Source organism: Rutilus rutilus (genome assembly GCF_951802725.1).
Source record: "Rutilus rutilus genome assembly, chromosome: 3".
Taxonomy (NCBI): domain Eukaryota; kingdom Metazoa; phylum Chordata; class Actinopteri; order Cypriniformes; family Leuciscidae; genus Rutilus; species Rutilus rutilus.
This window is the reverse complement of record NC_140211.1, coordinates 35,276,129-35,288,960: the sequence shown is the minus strand read 5'-3', so window position 1 is coordinate 35,288,960 and position 12,832 is coordinate 35,276,129. Positions and strand designations below refer to the sequence as shown.

The following is a 12,832-nucleotide window of genomic DNA, read 5'->3' as shown; positions in this document are numbered from 1 at the left end:
AAAAAAAAAGATAGTGGACACTGTGTAGGTTTGAAAACTCTGCTGTTGTTTTTATTTGCACTGATGACTTTTAATTATTTTTTTGAGTGCAATTTTCTTCCAATTTTTTTTTTTTTACATTTCATATTTCTTTCCCTTTTTAAAGTATTATTTCAATAATAGAAAATTATTATTATCTCTTATTGACTGACGATTAAGAATGATATGGTGAGAAAACATTTTATACTGGTTTTCAACTGTTTGTAAGTACTATGTACTGTGTGAGAAATGATGCATTTCTGAATGTTAGATATTGCCCTGTCTTTTATAAATAGAGATACCATATCCAGTTTGTATTCCAATGAGGCAATTGCAAATCTTTGCATTTATTAAATTACCCATAAAGACATATTTTGCCAGCTCTCAGAGCACATTTCTTTCAATAAAATGTATGATATGTCAAATCTACAGAGAGTAATAGCATATTTACATATTTTAATAAAATAAATTTGACACCCACTGCCTAAAGAAAAACAAGAAACACTTTGAGACAAGAAGCATTGCCTTTATTTACAATTTGTTATAGGTATTTAATAGAAAAATAGAGGAAAAAGACAAATTTAAAAAGTGGACAGTTTGGTAGACAAAGTTATACAATGTCTTTGTAACCAAACAGAGTTGCACAAATAAAAAGAGCAGGATAGTCACATTTATACCATACGTCACAGTACCTCTAGATGTGTCAGGCCCTGCCTGAACAGATATTCCAACAGTGCACACATTTATATTACAGATTCTGGATCTACTGTAGGTTGCACTTTATTTTCTCTGCACTCTACAGGGCTGTCAAATCTGTAGCAAGCCTGGTTTATAATTATCCGTAATTTGACTTTTTCCCCTAGTGTCATTATCCCTAACAAAATGTTTAACAATACACAAATTTTGAGACAAAATAACAGTGAAAAATATGCTTACATTCCATACACGTTTACTCATCAGTCAGTGTTTCACAGCCACCTGTTCCAAATGACGTACACGGTACAAAGTGATAACTAAGACAACCTTTTACACTCTAATCTACCTAGTAAAATAATATACGCAAGTGAATACATGAATTCCCGTTGTTTTATAAAACAACGGACAAAAAAGTGATGAAATTAATACCACACTTAAGTTTGCATGAAAAATATATCTAAAATATGACAGCATATATGTGTGTATTTATTTATTTACAGAAAGTGCAAGGAGGCACTTTAATGAGAACATGTTAAGATTCTGGTGCAAAAGAGGAATGTTTATTGTGTTGCTATAACAGTAATTAAAAACTACTAAATTAAATGGTGCAGATTTAATGATAAATCTCAATTCTGTCATCTCTTAACATGCTAACAACCTGAGCACCAACCAACATAAGAGCCTCTATTATCAGCACGTATATAGAATCCATTCAACTGGACTTAATATCTGAGTATCCAAAATGGCTCCTCAGAGAATCAAACACTATTATTGATCTACGATCCAAAAAAATGGGATTGCATTTGATATTAATGTCATAAAGTCTTCTGGCTGCACCGTTTGCAGTTGATGTCTTCAAGGCAAGATTGCAACTTAGCAAATAAATACATAAATAAATCGATAACTTAACAAAGCACACAGATACGTACAAAACCTACACACATGCAAGTCCCTTCCCTCAAACAAAAACACGCATAAATATCTGAATATCTTCTTATGCAGTCCACTATGTAGGATATTAAAGCCACCATTCCTTTCAGATAACGCCAATCAACTCAATGTCATACTTTATGTCTAATCGCTCTGTAATTGCTGACGTGGCATTTACGTCGGGTGGCATCTAAAAATAAGTGGCAGCATTTAGAGGCAAACCACTATTTCAGAACCTCTAAGTACATCGGTAAGCTCTTATAAGAGGCTGATCTGGAGTGCCGCCACCAAGGGTTAATCCACCTAAGCCAAGCCAGTCAAAGGTATCTTCAGCAAACAAACTGCACTTCTCTCCTCATGCCACTAGTAGTGCTCTAGGGTCAGTCTGGGGTCCCAGGCTGGACAAGCCATTGTGATCCTTCTATGTGGTAGCCTTAAGGCAGCAGGTTTCAGATCGATCGCCAAACCCAAGGCCTAGAACTATCATAATCCTTGAGTGTGAATAATAATGTATGAGGCTGAACCAGCTGAACCACTACGAGCACCAGCTACTTTCGAGCTACATTCTCTTCCCTTTGTGAATCAAATGAACTGAGATTGTCATACAAAAGTCAGTGCTTGTGCATGTGAAAAGTTCTGTGGTAACTTCTGATTGTTTATTTATATGTATAAAATTAGCATTTGGTTTTCACCAGAAAGGATAAGCTTGTGGGACTCAGGATAAGGCGGAGCTGGATCTGTGTGCTGTGTTACTCGCGTATCCATGGTTCCTCCTCAACAAGTGAGAACTCCGCAGGGGAACCATTTGAGGCCAAGGTTACCTGAAAGCAATTATCAGGGACAACTAACTGTTGGACCAAGGCACAGTCAAAATGCATTAACCGGTGCTAACTAAACTGTTTATGGTTTGGAGCAGAGAGTCTGATATTTTAACAGTGTAATTTACATCCAAATTCACAGAAATGTACCCACCACAAGACAGATAATAATTAGCTGCAGCGGGATTCCTTACAGAATGCTGAAAGACTGAATACAGATAGAGAAAATCATTTGAATTATTATATTTTGTATATACAAACTTTGCATTTTTTTTTTTCTTATTGCAGTGAATCTCTGCCCAAAGCTAATCTTCTAAAAGTGTCACGCGTGCTACCACACAGACCTATGCATTTTTGAAACACAGGGTAAAAATGTCTACTCAAGTGCAGTGAAAAAGAGGCAAACACTGCAGTTTTCTTACTGATGGAAAACAATCACTTTTCTGTCAAGCTTAAAAACATTCAGCTTGAAAGAATGAAATAGCAGCCTTTGTCGTCTCAAAATGTAGATGGTAAAAATTTCATTTTTTGTTGAGAACAGCCAAAGGCAACTTGGCATTAGTACAATACAAAACTTTAAGTGCATAACTGTACACACGTATATAATTACCAAAATGGATCATATCCAAATACCGATAAGGATATACAAAGCCTGCACAAAAACTGCTATTTCACTGAGTACCAGAACAAATAAATAAAACATATTTATTTATTCCATCGTTTTGTTTCATTTCTTATGCCTTCACATCAGGAATGATCAAAAAATACAAAAGTGTAAAAAAAAAAAAAAAAAAACTCACAATGATACATACAATGTCGGGGAAATAAATAAAAGCATCTACATACAGGTTTCTATGTCTGTGAGAGTGAAATGTACCTTGCAGTCATCTATCTGGACCGGCTGATAGGAGTTGTGAGATGTATATACACCGTGGTTAGTGTTATTCTCAAAAAAAGATTGTGTCTTGGCCATCTCAAAGTCATCTGGCCTTTGCTGCGCATCAAATAGGTCAAGCTCATCTTTGGAGAGGTGGTACACGATTCCCGCCCCGTACGAGTCACCAACGACATTGACTGATGTTCGGAAACGGTCCCTGTTTGATAAAGCAGGAGGAAACAAAGAAAGGTACCACATCTCTCCAGGCTAAACGACTCCAAATGCCATTATGGTTTGTATCAACATGCAAAGCAGATGGTTGTACATGCCACGACACTAAATCTTAAACTGGAGATCATTTTTGATTGACAACTAATCCTTGAGCTAAAATGTGTGTATCACTAAATCAGTAGGGAGAGAGATTGATTTAACTTACAGTAACCAGTCGACTGCTACCAGTAAACTGATGTCTTGAGTCGGTAGTCCCACAGCTGTCAAGATCAGAAGCATCGTCACCAGACCGGCACTGGGAATACTGGCTGCTCCCACGCTAGCGAGAGTCGCTGTAAGGCTACAAACAAAACATACATTTTTCATTTGATTAGTTGCAAACTTTAAGAATAATACATCACTTGGCTCTCATTCATGTGATTTTTATCAACATTTGTTTCAAACAAGTAGCATGCAGACCACTAAAGGAATAATTATCCTAAAAAATGTCAATTCTGTCAATATTTATTCACCTTCATGTCAATCCAAACTCATACTCTCTTTTCTGTGGAACTCAAGAGAACTTTCAAAGAATCTTCAAACAGCTATTGTTCATATAGCAACAAGTCATAGTGACCACATCTGTAAAGCTATAAAATACACTACAGGTATATTATACTACATAAATATACTATTCCCACGCCTTCTAAAACAATATGATAGCTTTATATGAGAGACAGACTGAAATGTAAGTCTTCATTTACTGATAATCATCCCACTGGTGGGCTGTCAAGCGCTGTTATCAGATCGAGTTCTCGAGAACCGGATCATAAAACAACTCATAAAAGGAATTAGGGCTGGGCGATATATCGCGTGCGATTGTTATGCGCATCTCGTCAGTAAAGCCGGTTCCTTGATTAGTAGTAAATCGCCATCACCTGCTTTCAGATGGAGCGGCATTTACAACACATGTCATTTTAAGAGCTTGCAGACGTGATCACTAAGAATGTTGTATGGCAAGAATCTTCTGTTTTTGTTCCACAGAAAAAAGGCGGTAAACAGGTTTGGAACAACATGAGGATGAGAAAACCATGATTGAATTTTCATTTAATTTTATATAGCCACCAGTGAATAATATTAGTGTAAAGCACATATTTACATGCATTTCTGTGTCTAGACGTTTGGTCTTACCTGACTGTCACTATCTGGCCAGGATCAAGTTCTATTCCATTCATCTGGGCAATAAAGATGGCCGCTACTGCCTCATAAAGCGCTGTACCGTCCATGTTGATCGTTGCTCCAACAGGTAATACAAATCGAGTGACCCTCTTGTCAATGCCCAGATTTTCCTCCAGACAGCGGAAAGTGACAGGTAATGTCCCAGCACTACAAAAGAGGCATATCAAGATTTCCGGTTTACTCTTGCCATTATTCAAATTCTGAAGATGCCAAATGAAACAATAGCCTTCCCTCTCTTTAACTCGATGTGACTAAAAATTCTCAAAGGTAAAAACATGGCACAATTAGAGGAAAAGTTATATCATTTACCTAGAAGCTGTTCCCAAAGCGGTGACCCAAGCCTGGAAAATTCCCATGAAGAATGTATATGGGTTTTTCCGAACAATAACAAAATATATTAAGGGAAGGAAAATGGCTCCGTGAATGAAAAGTCCAACGATGACAGTGACCATGTACATTCCAAGCTGCTTGGCCACCACCTCAAGATCATTAATTGAAATAATCTTCCCACAGATCAGACACGCAATACCAACGGGGGAGTACCTGTTACAGGACAGAGACGTGCAGCAAAGTCAATAGCAGAAATAACAGATTAATCAGTAAATGAATGGCAGGAAACAAACTGAGACAGAAAGTCAGTTCAATAGAGTTAAAGGCAGTTAAACAGTTAAAATCACCACCATTAACACTACTGTTCAAACGCTTATGGTCAGTAAGATTTCTTAAAAATAAATGAACACTTTTATTCAGCAAGGACACGTTAAATTAAACAGCACTATTGAACAAATGTGACATTAAAGACACTTACATTATGTTGCAAAAAAAAATCTGCTTCAAATAAATGCTGTTCTTTTTAACTTTCTATTCATCAAAAAATCTTTTTTTTTTTAAATGCATTACGGTTTCCACAAAAATATTACGTTTTTATAATATAAATGCAGCCTTGGCGAGCATAAGATTTATATATGTCAGTTAATAAATCAGTCAACAAATGGACTTCTAAAGGTAGAAAATGGACATTATGTAAACTTTACTCATTAAAAATCATAAAAGCTGACCACATGATCATGCCGACAAGCTTCATAACGATCTCGTTGAGAACGTTGAAGAAATCGAGCATCAGCTTGGCCTTTTCTCCCATCTTTCCCATACAAATGCCGAATGCCACAAAGAACCCAATGATACCTAGAGAAACACACAATGCCACCATGTTAATGTGAAGTACATGACTATATATGAAGAGTTCAGATGCAAAAGCCTCTAAGTGTCATCTGAAATTTTCTTCTAGAATGATCATTTTTATCAAGCTCGTATATTTAAGTTCAGTAATTTCACTTAAATGACAATTCATAGGTAATCTTCATTGCCATTTAAGTGAAATTACTGAACTTAAATATACGAGCTTGATAATAATGATCATTCTAGAAGAAAATTTCAGATGGCACTTAGAGGCTTTTGCATCTGAACTCTTCATATATACAAATGACACTTTAATGCATATATCATGGAATCAAAGCCATCTAATACCTAACACATTCATGCCGCTCTTGAATTGAAGAGACTTCTTGATCACATATTTTGCTGCACCCTTGGTAGAATTGCGTCCAAATCGAGTTGGAACTGGAGGAGGAGCTACTTCTACTTTGTTAGTAACAGTCTGGATCTACATAAAGAGATTGAAGAACTGTTTATTATTAATAATTCAGTCACTGTATATTAATGAAAGACTAATGAGAAATAACAGATGAAAGATTGACAAAAATAAAGTATTAAATGAATAAAATTATATGAAGTCAAAAGCACATTGGATGCACACACCTGCTGGAAACAAGCCTGAACAAGATTTTCTGGAAACAGATTTCTGATGAGATCAAACAAGGCATCTAAACTGGACACTTCATCATTCTTTTTCCCTTCGCCCAGGTTTGCCTTCAGTTTTGGGTTACCGGGGTGGATGAGGAGCACCAAGATCACCCCCAGCACAGCTGCGATGACGGTGGTAGACATGTAGTACACCATGGCCCTTGTGCCCAAACGACCACTGTTCTTGGCATCCAACCCTGCTAATCCTAAAAAAAAAAGACAAAAATTATACTGATACTAGTTGCATTTTCACAAGGCAGTATTCCTAAAAGTTATAGGCAAAAGTTTCTCAGATCAAGTTTTATAATTATTCTCTGTGATTTGTGAATTGTGAATGACTAACAAATTTGGAATTTTTTTTTTTTTTTTTGCTAACATGTTTAAACATGTTCTGCTCATAAACCACTGAAACTGATCTGCCCTAAATTTAATAGGCATGCTTTTTATTTTATTTTATCTTATACTGAATTACAAAGAAATAGTTGAAAGGACAAAAAATGGCTTAGCCATTTTAAAATCACCATTTCTGTAGCTATTCCATATTTCAAATTGTAAAAGCTATTATAAAAGCTGTAACACTGTGGTTATTACTTTGACTCCAAAGTCATTGCATGCAGGTTATTTCTGTGTCTGAATTCATTGCTGATGGTCTTTGCGATACATACGCATATTAATGGTCAATATATCAATATCGCAATGTGCAGCTATAGCAAAAAAAAGTTTTTTTTTTTTTTTTTTACAATGATAGCATTGTTGGAGGTGTTTAGCAAAGCGTATAACAGTACCTGTGATCAAACTTGAGATGATCAGAGGCAAAATCACCATTTTTAACATCCTCATGAGAATGTCACCCGGGAAGGCAATGACCATAATGACATCAGCGGGGAGTGGTGATGCGTACCGCAGTAGCATACCAGCTACTGAACCTGCTATCACACCTGAGGCAGACACAGAGAATCACAGTGAACATCAGGGTACAGAAATTAGACATTTCAATGAGAAATAATATTAAACCTCTTGTGAAGTATAACAATATCAGAACACAATTGTTTCTTGAACGCCGATAAAAGTACCATTGAATAGGATTCTGAGATTTCATTTATCTTAGATAACCCACTCAGCCAACTGTATTAGTGTGAGTGCACTTTGATACATGCATGTCACATGCAAACAACAACAACAACAAAACCATGGCAAAGTTCCTCTTAATAAGCATGACATAGACTTCTTTGGGTCAGAAAGTCTATATAGATATATAATTACACTGTAACAATGACACCTTCAAATAAAGGGTTACACTTTATTTTAAGGTGTCATTGTTACTGTGTAATTATATATTTAAGTACTGAGTAATATTAAGCAACTACATGTACTTACTATAGGGTTAGGATAGGATTAAGATTTGGTTGAGGGTTAGTTGCATGTAATTATGCATAATTTACTGTTATTATTACTATGGTAAGTAACATATGTAACAAGGACACTGTAAAATAAAGTGTTACCAAATAAAGTGTAACCATATTTATTTCTTAATCAGGCTTGATTTATTGGATATATTTTCAAAGAATATGTATTGAATTAGGTTTATATTCGTATCCCATGGCATTTTTAAGATAAAATTAAATGTTCTTCTCAAGAAAATGCATCTTGTTTTAAGGATGTCTATATATTGCTATGGGAAACCAAACAAAAATACTGTTTAATAATTAACTGCTGCAAAATGTGTTCATTCAAATCTATTAAACATATTGTCTGATTAGTATCGTGGAGTAATAGTGTTTTAACATTGTGCTTTAATTAAAAAACGGAGTCTAGTAAATGGATGGCTGCATGGCCATATTGCATGTGAAAGCTTTCTGGTAATTATAATTATCATATCCATGCATATTTTACCACAAACAGTAACAAGTGTTATTCCATTAGCTAATTGTTAAAGTAACAAAAATGCTAAATTAACTTGCCAAGGATTGTGAGTGTAAGTAGCATGTTCTTCATGAGTTTGTCACAGATGCCTCCACACATGGGCTCTTCAGGTGTTGTAGGAGGGTCCAAATGATTCTCATGCATTCTGATCTCCACTTGCTTCTGCATTTTGTTGGCACTGGTAGACGGAAGAAGTGGAGCAGACAGTGAAGTATGTCAATATACATGATCTGATCAAAAAGCTCTAGTACACAGTATAGCTACACTTGTGAAATCAAGTCCTTCATGAAATTATCACTTGAAGCTAAATGTATTCATTGTCATAGATACAAATTGTTGTTGGCGTCAGTTTGTGGGACCAAAATATGTTTGTGTATGACGTGCTGCAGACACATTGACACAGAATGACAATGCTGTGTAATATCTTGCGGTCATATCTTACATTTCGTTTGTACATCTTACAACTGCACGTATTGTACAGATGCAATCGATGTCCATGGACCACATAGTGGAATGCAAATACAAATATGCTGTTATCTGTCCAGGTGACGTTTGATATAAAACCGTAACCACAGTAATAAAAGGTAATAAAAAAAGCACCATGACATATTTTGGACAATTATATAATTGCCATTTTGCACTGATTTGGGGAATTTGAGGATCTTGGGAATTTGAGAATTTAAGGATTTTGGGAAGTGAGGGTATCATATCAGCAGTACTGGGTTTTCTGGGAATATGACTAACGTGCCTGTCATTGTTTCATCACTTTTACTGTTGTCCACCAGCTGAATACCAACTACTACAGGTGGTCATGTCATGTCACATGACACGAGAGATGTTTAGCTTTACTCTGGTCTGGATTAAAAGGCTCTAAGAAGTCAGCCCTCCTCTCCAACAGAGATAACCTTGTTTGGTTACATAACCATAGGCTTGCAGTACTTAAGCGCATGCATGCAACAACAGTATATTGCAACAGGATGACCATTGATAGGCCTAAGTGTATCTCAAAGGCCATCTTTGGACCAGTACTATTCAATTATCATTACCTGCATGGAAAGATTTAAGGAAATGCAAAGAAAAATTGTTAATACACATGCAACAAAAAAATCATCTACCAAATCAGAAAAGAAATACAAAAGCTACTCTAATGACATAAAATGTCTTCTACTGTTTGTGTACATTGTAAACTCTCAAAGTAGCTGGAATCCGGCTCATCTGAACAAGATTAAAAAGCTGAATGATGCCAAAGAAATCAAAGACATCAGACATCTGATACACACAGCTCCAGTCCTAATGAGATAAAAGCCTGGCGATTGGTTAATTTTAGCCATTCGAGCACAGCAATAATTGCGTTGCACAACAGTTGAAAGTATGTAGCAAAGTCAATGATCCATTAAATTATTCAAAAAATTCCAAAAGATTTGATTGGTAATTATTAGTTCTGAGAATAGCATTCTGATAAGGCAGAGACTTTAAATTTGCCCTATATGTAAAAAAACATACTGTGTGTGTATAGGCCATATATATATATATATATATATATGTGTGTGTGTGTGACTATATTAGTTCTCACTGTGAGCGACAAAAAGACTGCAGGTTATTTAGAGATTAAGTGATTGTCATTTGGATCTTTTTAGAAATCAGTTCATTTAAGGCAATCAAGATCAAGCAACGATATTAAAGGCATATATTGTACATGCATTTCCTACAGACGTTGTTGACTTTGTTGATTTTTATTTGCTGGAAACATACACAGTCTTATAAAAGTTTAGCAAAAAAAAAAAGAAAAAAAAAAAGAAGCTTTGCAGACCGAACATAACCATTAAGCACAAAATCCACTTGGTATTCACCAGGGTAACGCTCAAAAGTTGTACAATAAATATAACAACATTGCAAGGACAAGCAAGATGATCCCGAGAGACTTTTCATCATCCATCTTACCTGTTGTAGTGCAGTTACTAAAAGGGAAGAGTTTCACAGCAGTTTGCTAGACAGCCATGGGATATACAAATTCCTTTGAATGAAATTCTGTCAATCTACAGTTTATCCATCAGGAAATCCGGTCCAGGTCATTAGAGATGTCAATCAAAAAACTCAAAGCAACAGGTGGATAGCAGTGCAATAAGTGATAGCTCTGATGCAATCAGCAAGTCTTCCCTGCAAGATCAATCAAAATGACGGATAGGAGATTCCATGCACAATCCTCTGTCTTTGAATTGATCTTATCCCACCATTAGTACTAGTGAAATGGGCGAAGAGGTGCTGCTCAGGGCTCCGTGGGGCAACACGGAGGAGGAGTCTAACACCCAGATTATGTGTAAGTAGCAGCTAATATGCTTGAGACTCCTCGTCCTCTCTCTCATTGTTTCAACCCCTCCATCTCACTCCCCAGGTCTGATCTTCTCTAATGAGCTCTGAAATGAATGAACGGAATCAAAGAGTGATGCATGGCAGAAATACGGATTCAGGCGAGCTGTCAAGCAAGAACATTTGCTAAATTGATTCATGCAAAATCTGTGAACGAGATTCTGACTCTGATAACGAAAAGTTAATTGGTTTTATGTGTGATTATTTGCACATGACCAGGGCAAAACTGTGTTATACATTTATACAGACTGTTTGGTTCTTTCTAGGGGGACATAACGACCTTAACTTTGCATTATTTTAGGAAATCCCAATCTTGACCTGTGATGACCTTTCAGTTGTGCAGACTCTGGCCTAACATGACAGAAATTGGCAGGGGCTTCTCATAGTCTCTAAGCACGACGCTATCAAATCCATCTAACCAAATCAAACAATTAGTAGTGCATGAGAACAGAGGCCTTCTCAGTGCTATTTCAGGTTTAAAATCACTAAAAGCTCCATTTTGATTGCATAAAAATGCAAACTTACACGTTTATAAATATTCTTATAAATATTCAAAACCTGGCCTGCCTTTTCAGAGTGACAAAATGATGACTAAATACAGAAGATATAAAAAAAAATTGTCTTTGTTAATCATACTAACACTGCTTTATCTGTCTGTAGTGAATCTGCAGGTTAGCTACTGTCCCACCAGATGAAACACTCGTTTTCTGGAGTGTGGCCACATGCAAGGAATGTGCACAGGCACATGGTCTCACATCTGCGGTCTAGCCCCCACCTGTGCTACACCATGCTGAATGCAGCCCAGCACACTCGTCAAGCTCATCCACCTGACTCCAGTCTCCATGCTTAGCAGACAGGTGTCTATAATTAACTAATCTGTTCCAAACCTCTCTAATCCCTCATACATAGACATGGTTCACACACAAACACACACACGCACATACATTCTCAGGTGAAAGTACTGCATGTACACAAACTGTCTCTTTAAAGCCTCTCATGCATGTGTCATTTCAAACATACATTTTACATTCCTATACATAACATTGCAATGGAAATCTTACGCTTTAAATGACCTTGATTATGTGGTCTTGTGCTGGTGTGCAGTAGCATGCATCTCTAGGAACCTGAAATTGTTATAGAACATGACTGACAAATTTCAGATTGGCAAAATCAGATTTTCCCTAAATTCGTTTTTTGAAGTGATCAAGTGGCACTGCCCAACAGTAAAGGTTAACTATACAATTACTACGGTTCCCAAGGGTCGTGTAGCTGGATTAAGTAACACAAGCATGTGTTGCATCACATGTGTGACGTCTGTCCACCTGATGTGGATATTTGAAGGTATAACAAAACATACAGAACCCACCTTAAAATGAAAGTTCAAGATCATTTACATAAAGCTTTCATGTAGGCTATTTAAAAGATTTAGAAAAATTTAGGAGAAAAATGATTAAGTCCTTGATTACGTAGGTAATTGTAACTCAATTCCAGAGTGGATGTGCCTTTTCTCACTTACAACAGGTGAACAAATGTTGGATCACATAAGAAAAACAGACAGGCCCGTACCAGCCTTGCCAGCGTCATTGAGGTCAGTGGTCTTTGTTGCTAATGCATCATGCAACAGTGAGAATGAATCACAAAGTAAATTGCAAGATAAATTCATATCATTGAACAAGTACCAAACATGTTATAAGGAGTTCAAAAGCTGAACAAGTGCTTCAGGAACATATGGGTGTGTGAAGGTGTAGCTGACATTCTGTCTGCGTCCAAAAACTTAAGGCAGCTGACTTGTTGCCTCACTGCCCTATCAGGCATTGAGGCAATGACTTTGCAGGCAGCATTTTTTTACACTTACACTTACACACAAACTGACCACTGGGGTGCGGAGCGT

The 12,832-nt window shown here is 36.6% G+C and overlaps 1 protein-coding gene across 2 annotated transcripts; it reads right to left on the bottom strand.

The window, feature by feature from the left end:
* Positions 1-526: 526 nt before the first annotated feature.
* Positions 527-10,935, bottom strand: slc1a2a (solute carrier family 1 member 2a). Of its 2 annotated transcripts, XM_084403958.1 has the most exons (12): positions 10,516-10,827; positions 8,613-8,752; positions 7,437-7,589; positions 6,607-6,857; positions 6,316-6,451; positions 5,847-5,973; positions 5,098-5,331; positions 4,741-4,935; positions 3,776-3,910; positions 3,340-3,556; positions 2,617-2,670; positions 527-2,465 (listed from the first exon to the last, which is right to left on the bottom strand). In XM_084403958.1, the coding sequence occupies exons 2-11, from the start codon at positions 8,740-8,742 to the stop codon at positions 2,653-2,655; spliced, it is 1,596 nt and encodes a 531-aa protein (XP_084260084.1). In that variant the 5' UTR covers positions 8,743-8,752; positions 10,516-10,827; the 3' UTR covers positions 527-2,465; positions 2,617-2,652. The 2 variants fall into 2 exon arrangements, with proteins under 2 accessions (XP_084260084.1, XP_084260083.1); XM_084403957.1 differs by lacking the exon at positions 2,617-2,670 and having other exon boundaries at positions 10,516-10,935.
* Between the last annotated feature and the right edge of the window lie 1,897 nt (positions 10,936-12,832).